Source organism: Mustela nivalis, assembly GCF_964662115.1.
Source record: "Mustela nivalis genome assembly, chromosome: 7".
NCBI lineage: Eukaryota > Metazoa > Chordata > Mammalia > Carnivora > Mustelidae > Mustela > Mustela nivalis.
Window position 1 is genome coordinate 36,740,322 of NC_139026.1, and position 17,528 is coordinate 36,757,849.

The following is a 17,528-nucleotide window of genomic DNA, read 5'->3' on the forward strand; positions in this document are numbered from 1 at the left end:
AAAAGTTATCTAGTACTTGTGTCTCCATCTATATATAAGAACCAACATGGTTCTTATAGCATGTTTGATTTTAAACAGATTCACATCTCTCAGGTCACTGTAATACATTAACGTAATTTACTATTTATGTAGTTTAGGGAAAAGGCAACACGGTTCTCTCATTGGAATATGGATACATAAGAAATCAAGAAGGCACAAAATATTATTTGCATGGAGTCTAAATCTCATTTTCCTTTTAAATTGGGCAGCCTTACTCAACAATTTCTGTGAAAACTCTGAGAGTCCAGTTGTGCCTGTCAAATTGTATTAGCTATGCAGGCGATTCTACCTCCAAGCTATCTAGCCCAGGGCTGACCATGAAACATGGCTGTTTCACACAGTAATTTTGGATGACAGCTTTTCCTGAGCTCATGCAAGTCTAGGAGGCAATTATGAGACCAGAGGTCATTAACACTGCATTTGATTATATAGCATAAGGTAGCAATAATATTGATAATAATAAATGTATATACATACAGAGAGAGATGGGGTATTAATTTCTGCAAAACACATAATTTTTATTTGCAAACTGCATTTATATAGTCTCTTGTGAATTTATAACTGATATTCTGAGATTTGTATGTATATAAAATTTAAGGAATATATTAAGACATTTTTTATTAACATATATTAACAGGAGTACAGGTCTGTGAATCATTAGGCTTACACACATTTCACAGCACTTACAGTAGCACATACCCTCCTCCATGTTCAAAACCCAACCACCCTCTCCCTACCCCTCCACCCCCAAGCAACCTTCAGTTTGTTTTGTGAGATTAAGAGTCTCTTAATGGTTTGTCTCCCTCCTGATCCCCTCTTGTTTCATTTTTCCTTCCCTATTCCCCAACCCCCCACCCTATCTCTCAAATTCCTCATATCAGATTATATGATAATTGTCATCTCTGATTGACTTATTTCACTCAGCATAATACCCTCTAGTTCCATTCACATTGTTGCAAACAGCAAGATTTCATTTATTTTGATGGCTGCATAGTATTCCATTGTGTGTGTGTGTATTCTGACTGATGTGAGGTGGTATATCATTGTGGTTTTGATTTGTATTTCCCTGATGCAGAGTGATGTTGAGTACTTTTTCATGTGTCCGTTGACCATCTGGATGTCTTCATTGCAGAAATGTTTGTTCATGTCTTCTGCCCATTTCTTGATTGGATTATTTCTTCTTTGGGTGTTGAGTTTGATAAGTTCTTTATAGATTTTGGATACTAGCCCTTTATCTGATATGTCATATACAGATGAAGTCCCAATAGTTCATTTTTGCCCTTGGTTCCCTTGCTTTGGTGATGTTTCTAGGAAGAAGTTGCTGTGGCTGAGGTTGAAGAGGTTGCTGCCTGTGTTCTCCTCAAGGATTCTGATGGATTCCAGCCTCACATTGAAGTCTTTCATCCATTTGGAGTCTATTTTTGTGTGTGGTGTAAGGAAATGGTTCAGTTTCATTCTTCTGCATGTGGCTGTCCAGTTTTCCCAGCCCATTTGTTGAAGAGACTGTCTTTTTTCCATTGGATATTCTTTCCTGCTTTGTTGAATATTAGTTGACCATAGAGTTCAGGGTCTATTTGTGGGCTCTCTATTCTGTCCCATTGCTCTGTGTATCTGTTTCTGTGCCAGTACCATACCGTCTTCATGATAACAGCTTTGTAATGGAGCTTGAAGTCTGGAATTGTGAGGCCACCAACTTTGGCTTTCTTTTTCAGCATTCCTCTGGCTATTTGGGGTCTTTTCTGGTTCCATAAAGATTTTAGGATTATTTGTTCCGTTTCTTTGAAAAAAAAGGGATGATATTTTGATAGGGATTGCAAAGACTTTCTGTTTTTTTGTCTTCATCTCTTCAATGTAATATTTCTGTTATTAATTTGTTCTAGAAAATACATCCTATGGTATAGGAAAGGAGTTATAGATCATTATACATGTAAATTTATGTGTAATTATATTCAAAGACATGTAGATTTAAAAGACAAAGCTTTCCACCGAGGATTACAAATAGAATTGCTAGAAGAGTTTTCAATTTTCAAAAGAGGAGACACCAAAATATAGTAAATTGGGGGTACAGCCTAAGGAAGTCATTATAAAAACATTTTGAAGTCGTTAATTTTGTCTGATTTAAATGCTAGATGGTCAAGTCAGCATGCTTCCGTGCCATATGCTTTCCTCAGAGCTATTTTTGATTTGCACAAATGTTAGATGGTTGGAGAATAAACTTAAAAGATGCTTTTTTTGTGGTTGGTGAGGTTGTTGGTGGTGCTTAAGTGAAGCTGAATTCCAGCTCACCCTTTATTTTTTCTCTTCTCTCTCAGATTGGTTTGCACCTAACGGTTTTCAGCCAATATGTACTCAGATAAAGTGCAGAAATAAGACCATCACCAGCTAATTAATAAAGTGGCCCACAAGATTAGAGAACGCAGGTTTAATTGGAAGGTAAAGAGTGTTAAAATTGTAATTATGATGAATGGATTGTCAGAGATTACTCTGGAGACTGCTGCCTGGTGTCAGTGACTTTAAATTAAAAGGTTGAATTTCCCTTTTGTCATGCAGCTTCTCCTGACCTGCTTTTCTGAGGTGAGGATTCACCTACTAAATCAAGGCCTTTCCAACATTCAGTTAATGAGAAAATATGTCCTTTCTCTTTTTCCAAATAAAGCCCCTCAAGTCAGCGCACCAACCTGAAATGAGTCAGAGAAGTTAGCGGTCTATTTCAGTCCTGTATTTAATATTAAACAGAAAATGCATCTCAAGATGAACATATGTAAAAGTAGAATGTTTTGCATCTGTTTGAAGATGGACAACCTAGTAGGCTATGATGAGTTACCAGGTAAAAGGAAGCATGAGGAGAAGGGAAGAGAAATGATGGCCAGAGGAAGCTCTGAGTCTAAACACTATCCTCCTGTCCAGGTTACTCCAATAGAATGTAATTAGGTGCAGAAACTGAGGGAATTTGTATCTCGCCCTTGTAGCCTTCACTTTTAATACATACAGGAACCAAGATTAGAGAAGCTTCTTTGCGTGAAACCAATTGAGAGCAACTCACTACCGCAAGGGCTATTTTTTTAAATATAAGTAACTCAGACACTTGAATTACTCAAGTTTATCCTTAGCTCTGATGTCAGCAAGCACAGGCAAAACCACTTTCAAGATACCAAGGCAGGTTACCTCTGCTCTGGGGATCTGACAGGCCTATGGGAGATGGGGACCAGTCCGGGCTTTGCTAGAATTAGTTAATCTCCCTCCCTCTCTCTCTTTTTTTTTAAGATTTATTTATTTATTTGAGAGAGACAGAGCAGGCTTGCACGCACCAGTAAGTGGAGAGAGAGACAGAGAGAGAGAATCTCAAGCAGACTCCCTGCTGAATGTGGAGCCCTACACAGGACCCATGAGATCATGACCTGAGGCAAAACCAAGAGTCAGACATAACTGATGAAGCCACCCAGGCATGCCCATAGAGTTAGTCAATGTCCTTTAATCAAGTTTTTTTTTTTTTTAAATAAGATTTGTAAATTAGAATTAGGGATGTACAGAAATTAGATGACTTGTGTTTGGTGTAAGAAGTGATACTTTAAAATTTTTTAAGTTACTAACCAAAAAAACTTCTCTCTCTCTCTATATATATATGTAGTTATATATATATATAACAGAAAAAAAAATATGGTTTTGCTTGGCTATGTTTATTTAAATTACAGTGTAGTTAATATACAGTGTGGTACTAGTTTCAAGTGTATAGTATAGTAATTTAATAGTTGCATATATTAGTGTTCATCAGGATAAGTGTACTCTTTTTTTTTTAAAGATTTTATTTATTTATTTGACAGAGAGAGATCACAAGTAGGCAGAGAGGCAGGCAGAGAGAGAGAGGAGGAAGCAGGCTCCCTGCTGAGCAGAGAGCCTGATGCGGGACTCGATCCCGGGACCCCGAGATCATGAACTGAGCCCAAGGCAGCGGCTTAACCCACTGAGCCACCCAGGTGCCCCAATGTGTACTCTTAATCCCTTCATCTGTTTCACCTATCCCTCTCCACCCAGTCTCCTCTCTGGTAACCATCAGTTTGTTCTCTCTAGTTAAGAGTCTGTTTCCTGGTTAGTTTCTTTTTTATTTCCCCTTTGTTCACTGTTTTGTTTCTTAAACTCCACATATGAGTGAAGTCATTCGTTATTTATCATTCTTTGATTGGTTTATTTTGGTTAACATTATACTCTAGGTCCATCCATGTTGTTGCAAATGGCAAGATTTCATTCTTTTTCGTGGCTGACTAAAATCCATTACACACACACACACATACATGCATATATACACACATACACACATACAGCACACCTTCTTTATCCATTCCTCTATTGATGAACACTTGGACAGATTCCATAGTTTGGCTTTTGTAAGTAATGCTGCAATAACCATGAGGGTGCATATGTCCCTTCAAATTAGTGTTTTTGTATTCTTAGGGTGAATACCTGGTAGTGTGATATGGGATCCTATGGTAGTACTGTTTTTAATTCTTTGAGGAACCTCTATATTGTCTTCCACAGTGGCCATACTAGTTTGCATTCACACCAACAGTGCACAGAAGTGTTCCTTTTTTCTCCACATCCTCACCAACACTTGTTGTTTCTTGAGTTTTTAATCTATCCATTCTGACAGTTGTGAGGTGATATCTCATTGTGGGTTTGATTGGTGTATCCCTGATAATGAATGATGTTGAGCATCTTTTTATGTGTCTGCTGGCCATCTGGGTGTCTTCTTTGGAGAAATGTCTGTTCATATCCTCTGCCCACTTTTAAATTGGATTATTTGTTTATTGGGTGTTGAGTTGTAAAAGTACTTCATATTTTGGACACTCACCCTTTATTGGATATGTCATTTGCAAGTATCTTCTCCCATTTGGTTGGTTGTCTTTTAGTTTTGTTGGTTGTTTCTTTTGCTGTGCAGAAGCTTTTTCATTTTGATGTAGTCCCAGTAGTTTATTTTTTGCTTTTCATTACATTTTAAAGTAACTAATCTACATGGTGAGCTGAATTACTTTTGAGGGTGATATAGCTAGAAATGATTCACTCGAGTAAATGTTGCTTAAATGGTGAATGCCTGAATGTGTATAAACATATTGAGAGCAAAAACTTTAGCTTGCTTCCTTTATTGTCATCTCCCTAGCACTTAGAATGATGTCAGTACACAGGAGTGCTCATAGGAGAGAGAGAGAGAGAGAGAGAGAGAGAGAGAGAGAGAGAGAATGTGTGTGTGTGTGTGTGTGTGTGTGTGTGTGTGTGTGTGTGTGGTAGGTACTTGAGTACATGTCAAGAAAGAGCAGTACATTCCCCTTGGTCTGAGATTACTTGGTGTGCCACTTTGTGTCTTGACTGTTCTTTAAAATTCCAAGAAAAAAAGAGAGTAGGGAAGGTCATTTTGGTTCTGGGGAGAAGTAGGAATTTTGGCAGACTGCATTTGGGAAACCAAATGATTGGTCTGAAAAGTTGTTGAATATGGCTTGTGGTTGGTAACTGTTCTACTACTCCTGTGTCGGTGACTCTAAGCAAGCTCAGCTCTTCCTATAGTGAATTCAGGTGTGGTGGAATATGAATGAGGTTGTCTTCTAACATTTGTCTTTGCTGTCTTCAGCTTCTGAAAATCTCTCTGTCATTTTACAATCACTGAAAGCAGGACAAATTAGAAAAGGAAAGCCTATGGTCAAGAGGGAAAAATAACAAATTGTCATCACCTATACCACTGAGTGACTGTCTAACATTGGTGAATTTCTTAACCTCTCTAGGCCTCAGTGAGACTTGTTTTTAAGACTATATTCTTCCAGCAGTTTTAGGTTTCTAGCAAAATTGAGGGACATGTACAGAGATTTCCCATATACCTTCTTCCCCCACACATGTGCATCTTCCCCTATTTTCAGCATTCCCCCATCAAAGTGTCCAATACAATAGATGAACCCCATCACCACCTGAAGTCCACAGTATACATTACCCTGGATAATTATTTTGCTCTTGGTGTCATACATTCTGCTGTGGGTTTAGATAAATATATAATGACATGTATCCAACATTACTCCATGCAAAGTAGTTTCACTGCCCTAAAAATCTTTGTTCTACCTATTCATCCCTCTCCCCCAACCTAACCCCTATCACTGACTGATCTCTACAGTTTTGACTTTATCATGTGCTTGAAATCATACAGTACCTAGCCTTTCTAGAATGGCTTTTTTCACTTAGCAGTATGCAATTAAGTTTCCTCCATGTCTTTTCCTGCCTTGATAGCTTGTTTCTTTTTAGCATTGAATGATATTCTACTGTATGGATGAACCAGAGTTTATCCATTCACCTACTGAAAGGCATCTTGGTTGCTTTCAAGTTTTGGCAGTTATGAATAAATCCATTATAAACATCCATGTGTATGTTTTTGTGTGGACATATCTTTTTTAACTCCTTTGGGTAAATGCTAAGGAGTGGGTTTGCTGGATTACATGAGTGTATAGTTTTATTTAGTGATATTCTAGTATTTTGTTGCAGTTTTATTATGATTAATGAGATAATCAATATAAATTGCCTGGCAGAGAACCTGGCATATTATAAGGGCTGAACCAATATGTTAATTATAATTGGTGTCATTATCATCTCATAAATGATATATAAAACTCCATTCATTTTGACAGTAGATACAGCAGAGAGAAATGTCAGAGGGAAAATGTAAAAACATTTGATGGTTAGCTCTATATGAGGCATCTGCCTCTACTGCAGTCCCGGATACACAGAATGTGCTTGTCTAATTCATGTTGCTGTGCATGGAAGGTATACTTTGCCTTGGGCCTCTTAGTTCCCCTACTTCCTTTGGACTAATTAGGAATGTTAATACGGGTAATTATAAGTAATGGTTATCTAATTCCTCGGATAAGGGTAAAAAAAAGGACTGCTAAATGCACTTCAAATCTGAACCATATAAACCTGATGAACAGCTAGGGTCACATGGAATAGAGAAAAATCACTACTAGATGAGTGGTCTGGAAAGCAATGTTCACAGTCTAACTCTGTATGGGCTGTAAACTTAATGAACTTGGGTTTGAGTCTTAATATTTCAGTTTCCTTGGCCATCAAAAGGGAATGAGACTCACCCACTGGTTATTTAGAGAGCAAGATGAGATAAGGAACTTCAAAGTAGTGCCTGAAATTTTCTAAGAAATTAATAAATTTAAAATTAATCTTAATACATAGAGACACCAAATAGCTTGCTTAGATTCAGTTCCACGATAATAAATCCAAGGTCATCTAGCACCAGTAACATCATGACCAATTTCTATCCTCAGTTTCGAATATATGATTGCTCAGTGCACTTACAGATTTGTATTTTCTGTTTTCTAAACATAAAAAGCATATTTCTCCATTGTAGAGAGTTTTGATGATAAAAATACATAGGAGGAAGCAAAACCAAACCAAACCAAAGCTCACTTATTATTTTAGTACCTGGAAATACCGCATGTTAAAATTCAGAAATATTTCCTTCTGATATTTTATCTTTCTATAGATCAAAAGCTAAATCTCTAGAAAAATAAACCTAGATATAAGTTTCTTAAAAGTGGTCTGATGTTAAATAGAGATTTAATTTATAGTTTGTTTAATAATCTTAATAAGTATAGGATTACTTCTAAAGGCCTTTATGTTAAAGCATGTAATGTGGCATCGTCATTTTCTTTTGTCCATCAAAATTATGCTGTTTTTATAAAGTTTTGGTCTTTTTATGGAAATATTCATTGTTTTCTACTTGTTGCTTATATCCATTCTCCACTAAAATAGAAAGCCCAGAGACTATCAACAGCATTTAAGCAGGCAGCAATCAGGGGAGAAAACATTTATCTGTAATGCCAGCCTAAATGTAACAATGAACTCTTTCATCTTGATTCTAAGCTCCAAGTTACTCTGAGGTCTTTGAAGTACCCACTTGGTCTAAAGCCACTCAAAGAGAAACTCAGCAAAATAAGTGGTTTGAAGCAAACAAAAATATAAACCCTAAACCTTTCCCAGCTTTGCATAATCATCATATTCATTTACTTTTGGCTGTATTTCCCTTTATAGAGTTTAGGTTAACCATAACTGTCTCCCTGATTTTCATTTTTATTTTTCATCTTCTGACAGTACCTTCTCAGCATGGAACTGTTTTCCCAAATATTTAAATATTTGACAAGCATCAGTTTTATTACTGAGAATCAATTTTAATGATTTAATGATTTAATGATAATCATGGGCCTATTTACTATTTTTCAAAATCATTTTAAAATAGTATTTGCTTATAAGTTAGAGTAGCTGAATAATTGAATTAAGTTTCTTGATTTTCTTTTTATGTAATCTGTACTGTGTCTAAACTCTCTGCTTCATGGTAAAAACACGCAGATCATACAATTTCGGATCTTATTTTGGGGAGGCCATTGAAGAATCCAAATTGTCATTTGTCACGTGGAGAGAGGATTACTCCAGTACCCTCAATATTTTTTTTCTAGCAACATTTAATCCATTTTCATTTATAGAAATTGAATACTGTTGAGCAACCACTATGTTTTAGACATTGAGAGTGTGGCAATGAAGTCAGACAAAATCCCAATTCACATGGAGTTTATGTTTCAGAGAAAAGGACAGAACAAGCATAAATTAATAATTTGCTGGATGATGTTATTAACTCTTAGTTACTTATAATTTTATAAGAGGAACATTTGCTTTATCTTGTTAACATACAAATGAACTTCTTAATCCCTGAATAGCATGTTTAGTAGCATATTTTGTGGTTGTTGTTGGTAGTGGTTTTATTTTGTTTCGTGTTTGTTTTCTGATGACTTAGTTTGAACATTGCTGTATAGAAATGAAAGTATAAGATTTTTGGAGTTGTTCACAAAATTAGCCAAAACTAAATCATTCTGTATTACTAGTGTATCACCATAGTGATGTTAATTTCAATGTGCTGTATCTGATACATTTTGAAACATAGTATATTCACTCACCAACGCAGCATATTACAATAAAATATAAATGTTAAATATCATAGGGTAGTATTTTCTCAACATTGAAATCAAATTAATTTAACAACAGCAATATATATAGAGGCCAGTCATTGAAAATTCTTTATTCCCATTTTTTACATTCAAATTATATCTTGATTTTTTTATTCCCGTTGAAAAAAATTTTTTTAAATATTGAAATATGTCTTCAAATATTTTTATTCCCTTTTCAGGAATTTGCTGCTCTGACAAAAGAATTAAATGCCTGTAGGGAGCAACTTCTAGAAAAGGAAGAAGAAATTTCTGAACTTAAAGCTGAAAGAAACAACACAAGAGTAAGTATAAAACTGCATCTGCTTGGAATCAATTTCTTATACAGTTCAGTGGCTTACTCCTCTATACTCATAAGAATATAATCATTTAAAAACTTGAGGAAGACTTTAAGCAGACACCAACTCATAGTCTGTTACTTAAAGTAACAAAGACTATTCTACAAAACTCAAAACAGGAAGGCCAGAAACCTAAATTACAGTCTCAACTTCCAAATCACTATGTTGCCTCAGAAAATGATTTTAGTCCTTCTGGACTTTGCTTTCTTTAACTTTAAAGAGAAGGACTGGATTTTGATAGTCTTAAACTTTCAAACTGTTGTATTGGTGGAGGGGGCCAATACTCCAAGACTGGAGGTGGTCAGAGAAGGAGAGACTTGAGAGGGTATGAGTTTCCATTATGGGGTGATGCGAGGAAGTGGCTTGGCATTGGTCCTCACCTTGTTAAAATGTATAAAACCGCTGGAGCAGAACTCTCCTAATTAAAAGAGGCATAACTCTTCTATTTCGGAAGATGATTGAGGAGACTTCCAGTTCTGATGTCATGATTTTGACGGACTTGACTATTTTCTGCTCTTGGAAACCCACGTCTTCTTTCAGTCTCATGCCCTGTGACAGTGAAGTCCAGAATTTGATCAAAGATGCTATTTTTTCTTGTTCAGAAGAAAAAGTCACTAAATTTCATGAAATATGTAAATCACCAGGTTACCTATAACTGAGAACAGTTTCTCTACCAAAAGAATGTGGAGGAGAAGACACTTTTGTGTGGATATGTAGTTCAATTTCAACATGAAGTAGGTGAAAAATATTTTCATTATTAAAATTCTGATAGATCAATGCTAAATACTGAGAAAGTGGGGTATAGTTAATCGTGTATTCATTTGGTGATTGGTCTCAGAGAGTAACATAAAAATCATAGCTCCACAAAGAGTGAGCTTGTGCCTTTAATGAGGAATACCATGTATCAATAATGGTTATATGATCAAACTCAATTTATCTCCTTCATCAGGGTCTTATTTTATGGTAAAGAAAGTCCACCAAGTATACAGACAAGGAATTGGTTTTCATTGAGACTATGATAAGCCAGTCATATGGACTGCCTCAAATAGAACATGACAAGGACAGTTTATATCATCTTATCAGGTGTCAGATGATATTTTTCTATTTCTTTCTCCCTGTTGGTATTTTTTCCCCAACCTTGATTTCTTACTTACTCCCTGTTGGTATTTTTTCCCCAACCTTGATTTCTTACTTAGAATTTTTTCATGCAAATATAAAGGTTACTTCTGCCATGAGATTTGTTCTTCCCTATTTCACTATTTTCCATTCTAATGCTTTAGGCTACATTCCCTGATGTAGCATAGTATAGCCAAATGTAAAAGTAGGATTGGGAAGCTGAACATGGTAGGAAATGTAAACTTATTGGTAGACTTTCAACTAATTCTCATATTTAAAATGCACCAGAAACTCTTCTTTTAGCTGTGTATTTTTCCTTTATACAACTTTTTTCCCCCTACAGCCCTTTACTCCTTTCTGATATCCTATGAAGGATATGTTATAATTATCCCCATTTTACAGATGAGATAACTTCTCAGAAAAAGGCAGATAACTTGCTGGAAATTAGGCAGTGAATAAACAGAAGAGAAAAGAGATTTGAAAGCTAAGGCAGTCTAACTCCAAAGCCTATGCCCTCAGCCGTGAGGCCATTAGCACAGTTATGCAAGTTCGATCCATGGAGGAGCCCCTGGATGGCTTAGTCGGTTAAGCATCTCTTGATTTTAGCTCAAGTCATGATCTCAGGGTCATGGGACAGAGCCCCCCATTGGGCTCCGCACTCAGCTGGGAGTCTGCTTGAGATTCTCTCCCTCTTCCTCTGCTCCTTTCCCCAAGGTGTGTGTGCTCTCTCTCAAATAAATCAATAGATCTTTTTAAAAAAAAAGTTAGATCCATGGAAGTATTCCAAGATTGACAACAGCTTAGAAAAGACTTTGCCCTAAGAGTAACCCATTGCAGTATGGAGTACATCATTCCTTCCTGATTATGACTAATTTCAGAGAACTAGGAGGTCTGGCGGCAGCATCCATACACTCTTCACTCTGTTACACTCCATGAGGCCCAGAAGTAGCTGTGACTGTTGCACCTGCAGAGGAACCTTGGGGGATAGAGGCAGTAAGGCAGGCTACACTTACGATACCTCTTCAGGGGTCAAAGTGAGAAAAATACAGATTTTAAATTCTCCTTGTGGACAAGCTACTATTTCCTTCTCACACCTAAAGAGAATTTGATTGGTAAGGAAGTTTAAAGTAGGAGTGTCTCAATTTCCAGAGTCCTGATACCTGTGAAAATACAGATGCTAAATTCCATTAGGGTAACAGAATTTGAAGTCATTAATAAATGCGACTTTAAACATAAATAATAGTTACTTTGAAAACATGAATAAAACTGGAAAACAGTTTTTCCACCGTCCTTAACGCAGTGGTGTGGAGGACTTTTGTTGTTGATTAGGGAAAATAGGGAAATAGATCTACGAAATCTTCTCTGTGTAAACTATCAATTATATAACAACTTCCTAAGTTACATAACCACCTGTCAACCTCCCCACCATACAGAAAAATATCCAGGGCTAAAAATCAGACATACATTCTCTCTTCCCCCATAGTGCCGTCTTAAATTTGCCAAATATAATACTTTTTATAGTTTTTATAATAGTTTCTCCTTCTACATGTTCTCTTTTTTGGGGTTTTTGTCTTGTTTTGTTTGTTTCTTGCTATAAACACCTACTTATTAGTCATGGAGAAAGAGCAACAAGCTACTATTTCCTTCTCACACCTAAAGAGAATTTGATTGGTAAGGAAGTTTAAAGTAGGAGTGTCTCAATTTCCAGAGTCCTGATACCTGTGACTCTCTTTCCATTTTGACTAGTTAACATATGCTAATGAACTGAGACAAATAACACAAAAGAAGACAGTCCACAAGGAGAACTCCTAGAGGATAGAGTATGTGTGTTAATTTTGAATATCATCGAAAACAGTAGATGAGAAAGGGCTCTACTGTATAATATTTGAATGAATTATATCTTGTGCAAATAGAAAATAGACGTTTCAGAGGAAGTTCAATGGATAAAGTTTATCTGATGTATCAAATAATAAGAATGGTAATATTATATAGCTAACATTAGTTACCTGTGAAATGTTTTCTTAAGTGTTTTGTATGTTTAACCCACTTTGTTTATCCTTACAGCAATCTTATTATCCCCACTTAATTTATGGGAAAACTAGCATATAAATAATTTGCCCAGGCTGCCACATGGCTTTTAAGTGACACATATAGGGAATCAACTCCTCAGCTTAACCACTGGCTATGTATTTAAGAACACATATACCTAATGTCACTCACAAATCATACATGATACAAGGGCTCATGTTTAGGGAAAAACAGAGTTTGTTCATTATTTTATAGTTCAGTTCTAATGTTCAGTACTTTATTTTGCATTAATTGTATGCAAAGTAATGTATGAGGTATTTATTCTGATGTCAGAGCTGAAAGTTTTGGCCATTTATCATTTTGTTGCTATAGCAACACCTGGTTCCCAGCTCAAAAAATATGAATGAATGAAAGAAATGAAAGTAATCACTATATTCAGCTGCCTCAAGTAATTAAATTGAGGACATCCAAATAAAATCATTCTAATATTAATGTTTGTACAAAAATAGAAATTTCAAAAATTGTAGAGAGTATTTACAGAACCATTCAAAAAGCTTTATTTTTGGGGCACCTGGGTGACTCAGTTTGGTTAAGTATCTGCCTTTGACTTTAGTCATGATTCCAGAGTCCCCACATTGAGCTCCCTGCTTGGTGGGGAGTCTGATTTTCCCTTTGACCCTCCCCATTCTTGTTCTCTTTCTCTCACTCAAATTAATAAATAAAATCTTCTTTTAAAAAACTTTATTGTTTAATATTTTCACACTGATAAAAGTGTAGAAAAACTGATTAAATAAAATTTGTTATTTCTAAAACTTCTCTGACCATATTTAGGCAAATTATATGTATAGAAAATAACTTACTCCTGTCATTATTTCAACTTAACTCAAATTGACTACTGAACCTTACCATATTTTGGCAGAATTAATTAATGAAAAAGTAAAAGAAAACCAGGAATAATAAACTAGTTATTATTTCTTAATATCAAAGTGGAGAATTTTTATTGTTGCTTTAGAACTGTTTTAACTGTTTTTGTGGCTGAGTATCTTAAAGAAAGTTTTTTATTATTGGCAGTGTTATAGAAAGTAGCTATTGTGAGGCTTTGAAAAAGAAGTTAGAAGGGGGCTCAGTTGGTTAAGCCTCCAACTCTTGATTCTAGCTCAAGTCTTTATCTCAGGGTCATGAGGTAGACCTCCTGTCAAGCCCCAGGATGAACCTCAGGTCAGGCTCTGCACTCAGTATGGTCTGCTTGAGATTCTCTCTCTCCCTCTCTCTCTTTGAATGAGTGAGTGAGTGAGTGAATGAATAAATAAAATCTGTTAAAAGAAAGTTAAAGCTGTTATGATTTCAAGAGCTACTCTTAATGTTAATTATAAATAATGAAGCTGTAATTTCCTCTTACAGGTCATCAACTAAAAAACTTAATGGCCCTTAATTTAAGTTAAAGATTTAATTTGAAGCATTCTTTACCATGCCTTTACTTTTGTTTTCAGCCACGAAATTATATAAATGAACATTTAAATACAATGAGACAACTGTTATAACTAAAGAGAAGCTTCCCATTCTTGACAAGCCTCTGTCTACACTAGTTAATAAAATCCCTCCAAACATGTTTCCTTAATGAATTGAAAGTACAGTCCAGTTGAGAAAGAAAGAGCTTCATAGCCAAGGCAGGTAAAGATGCATGTGTGGATGCAGGTGTACGGATATCTGAAAGTGCTCTGCTAGGGTATGATAAACAGAAGAGGGACTGGACATACGCCCTCCCAACAGCTATTGCAGTGTGGGATTCAAATGTCTACATAGAACCATAGGGAACTGTAAACAGTAGTTGAGAGTAGAGGATGTTGAGTTCACTGAGCATAAAAGCAACTAATTTATGTCTCTCATTCTCAGGTGTTAGTGTTGTGTTCTGTGGCCATATGACAGCAGCTGACATTATGCTGAATTCAAATCTAATAAGAGGTTGTATAATTTTAGAAATTTAGTTAAGAAATTTCCAATGATGCAATATGTACATATGTACATATACTGTGATACATTTGCATATATGCAGGCTGTGGTCATTTAAAATGAATCCTAACATAGGATTAGTGGTCATTTATGCAATCCTTGTAATCCCTTAGGTAGACCAAAGAGAGTGCCTTCTGCAAGACTTATTAAATATTAGATTAAAGTGTAGCTCCTAGCAAAGGTGTACAATTAGTAGCTTGTTAATGTTATCTTTGTGAGTTCTTCTTTATTTTTCATTTATTTTGATTTCTGAGCTTAGAAGCCATGGATATATGCTAGATTTGAACATTTTGGCCTCATTCTCCAGAATAGATAACTTACGTTTATCTTACTTCAATTCAACAAATGAATATTGAACATATATTCTATAGAATATTTTTCTAAGTATTGAGGAGTATTGAGGATGAGCTAAATTGTTAAGCCTCTAAGAAATCGGTTTTATATTAGTAACACATTTCTTGGTTTTATTATTATATGTTATAACGTTTTATATTATAACATATACATATAGATAGAAAGATAGATGTATATATATTATCCTAATTGCATAAAACAGTACAGCTTAACTGTTTTAATCAGGAAGACATTAAGGAGTATAAGAAATCTCCAAACCCAGAAATCTCCAAACCTAGTTTCCATGCACAATGCCTAGGACCATATTTCTTAGCCTTGTGAGTTTTCCTTACATTCCTAGTCCTAGAAACATGTAGCCTCTGCTACTACCTGTGCCAAGGAAATGGGCCCCCAGCCTAGCATGGTTCCTCACTGGGCTCCCTTCAGGATCTGTCCTGTGTGGGTGGCTCTGGTTGCATGACTCTTAAGTCACATGTCTGCCACCTAGTGGTTAAACATCCCAGGGAAGTGTTTTTTGTTTCCAGTATTGGGAAGATGATGTTCAGCATTCAGGAAATTATCAAAGATGGAGGGTATATACAGAAAGAAGATTTTTGGGCAACCACAAATACCAAGACTCAACTACAACCTAACTTTTATTATACTCTTTTCCATGTTAAAATTCTAACAACAGCAGTACTGACATATATCTATCTACCCAACAATACAACCGTACTTCTTTTTTTTTTTTTCTTTTTTGAAGATTTTATTTATTTAACAGACAGAGATCACAAGTAGGCAGAACGGCAAGCAGAGAGAGGAGGAAGAAGGCTCCCCACTGAGCAGAGAGCCTGATGCGGGGCTCGATGCGGGGCTCGATCCCAGGACCCTGGGATCATGACCTGAGCTGAAGGCAGAGGCTTTAATCCACCGAGCCAGCCCGGCGCCCTGCAATACAAACCGTATTTCTTAGGCAAAAACAAAATCACCTTTTCTCAAAAAAGAAGATACATGCATCCAGCTACATGACCAGGGTTCTTCCATTTGTACATTCCTGCTCTTATTAAATCTCAGTCATGTATTAATATTCTGTAGCTTATGGACTACTTTAATGTTAATCAGAATCAAATACCCAATATAAAATAGAATAAAAGGGGATAATAACTTAATTTACATTATGTATATGCTATAATAACAACAACAAAAAAGATCCCCTCTTCTCCAAGTGGTTAAAAAGTCCTATTGCCGAGACGCCTGGGTGGCTCAGTTGGTTGGATGACTGCCTTCGGCTCAGGTCATGATCCTGGAGTCCCAGGATCGAGTCCCGCATCGGGCTCCCAGCTCCATGGGGAGTCTGCTTCTCTCTCTGACCTTCTCCTCGTTCATGCTCTCTCTCACTGTCTCTCTCTCAAGTAAATAAATAATAAAAAAAAAATCTTTAAAAAAAATAAATAAAAAATAAATAAATAAAAAGTCCTATTGCCTATTCTAAATTCCAATTCTAAGCCTTCATTCCTGGACATCTGTATATGAACCAATATATACTCATCACCAACTCTAAGTATATACTAATTTCAGGATGGTAGTTCCCCAGCCTAGCCATGTGTGATCTCCAAGAAAGAATTAATAAGACAAGAAAGAATTAATAAGATAGACTCTTCCTTGGATCATTTAACCATTTGTAGGATCACCTGCTTCTGAATGATATGATAGCACGGTGAAACCGGGCTGCGAGCATTAGTCAACTGCATTACTCCTTTCACTGCAAAATGCATGTTCTTTTTTTCTCTTTTTTTGTTCAGAGGTAATGTCATATATGATAAGACTGTAAGCAAAAATCTGATAAGATGGTATTGAGAGGAGAAGCAGAGCCATTAGAGAAGGCTAATCCATATCCAGAAAGAAAACATTTATTACATTAAGAATAGAGAGTTGCCCCCTCCTTGATGGAAGGGATTTGCTGTAATCTCCTTGCTTCAGGGTAACTAGCTGGTCTCTAGGTATACATTATGAAATAGGTTCAGAATTGATGGCTGCAGCTAATCAGTTGGCCCTTCAGCTGTGGTGATAACCCTATCAACCTTAATTGTGAGCAGCACATTTTACCAGGTCAATGAGTAACTTCTATCCCTGAAATCATAGGCACTTTTTTATGGCCATTGAGCAAATGTGATGGCGGCCAAAGAAATAGACTGATACCCAAAAGGTGAATCATTTATGTCTTTCAGATTATCAAAAACCTCTGCAACAGAGGGTACCAAGGAATTAGTCCTTATTTAGAGCTAATATCCAAGACATTTGGTATTCTCCTTTCCTCAGAATAATGGTTATAGATACTTTTAGAGAGGATCTTCTGATTAGCTCTTGTTTCATAACAAACTACCCCAAAACTTAACATCACAAACAACATTTTACTGTACTCAAAGATTCTGAGTCAGGGATCCAGAAAGGAGAGAACATTTGCGCTCCCAGCTCTGATGACTTGATGACTAGTGACACTGAATGTGCTGGTAAATGATTTTTTTTTTTTTTTTCACAAGAAAAAAAAACAAAAACACATTCATCTGTATAGTGTTTGGAATTCCCATGGTGTAACTACTTCCAGTGTAGCTGATTTCCAACTACCAAC

At 36.1% G+C, this 17,528-nt stretch overlaps 1 protein-coding gene across 16 annotated transcripts in view; it reads left to right on the forward strand.

Annotated features, from left to right (window-relative positions):
* PPFIA2 (PTPRF interacting protein alpha 2) overlaps positions 1-17,528 on the forward strand; it is a 488,573-nt gene that overhangs the window by 275,759 nt on the left and 195,286 nt on the right. For all 16 annotated transcript variants that reach the window (XM_082742763.1, XM_082742772.1, XM_082742771.1 and 13 more), the window contains one exon: positions 9,257-9,358. In XM_082742763.1, the coding sequence (XP_082598889.1) occupies positions 9,257-9,358 (102 nt within the window). The remainder of the gene's footprint in view (positions 1-9,256; positions 9,359-17,528) is intronic.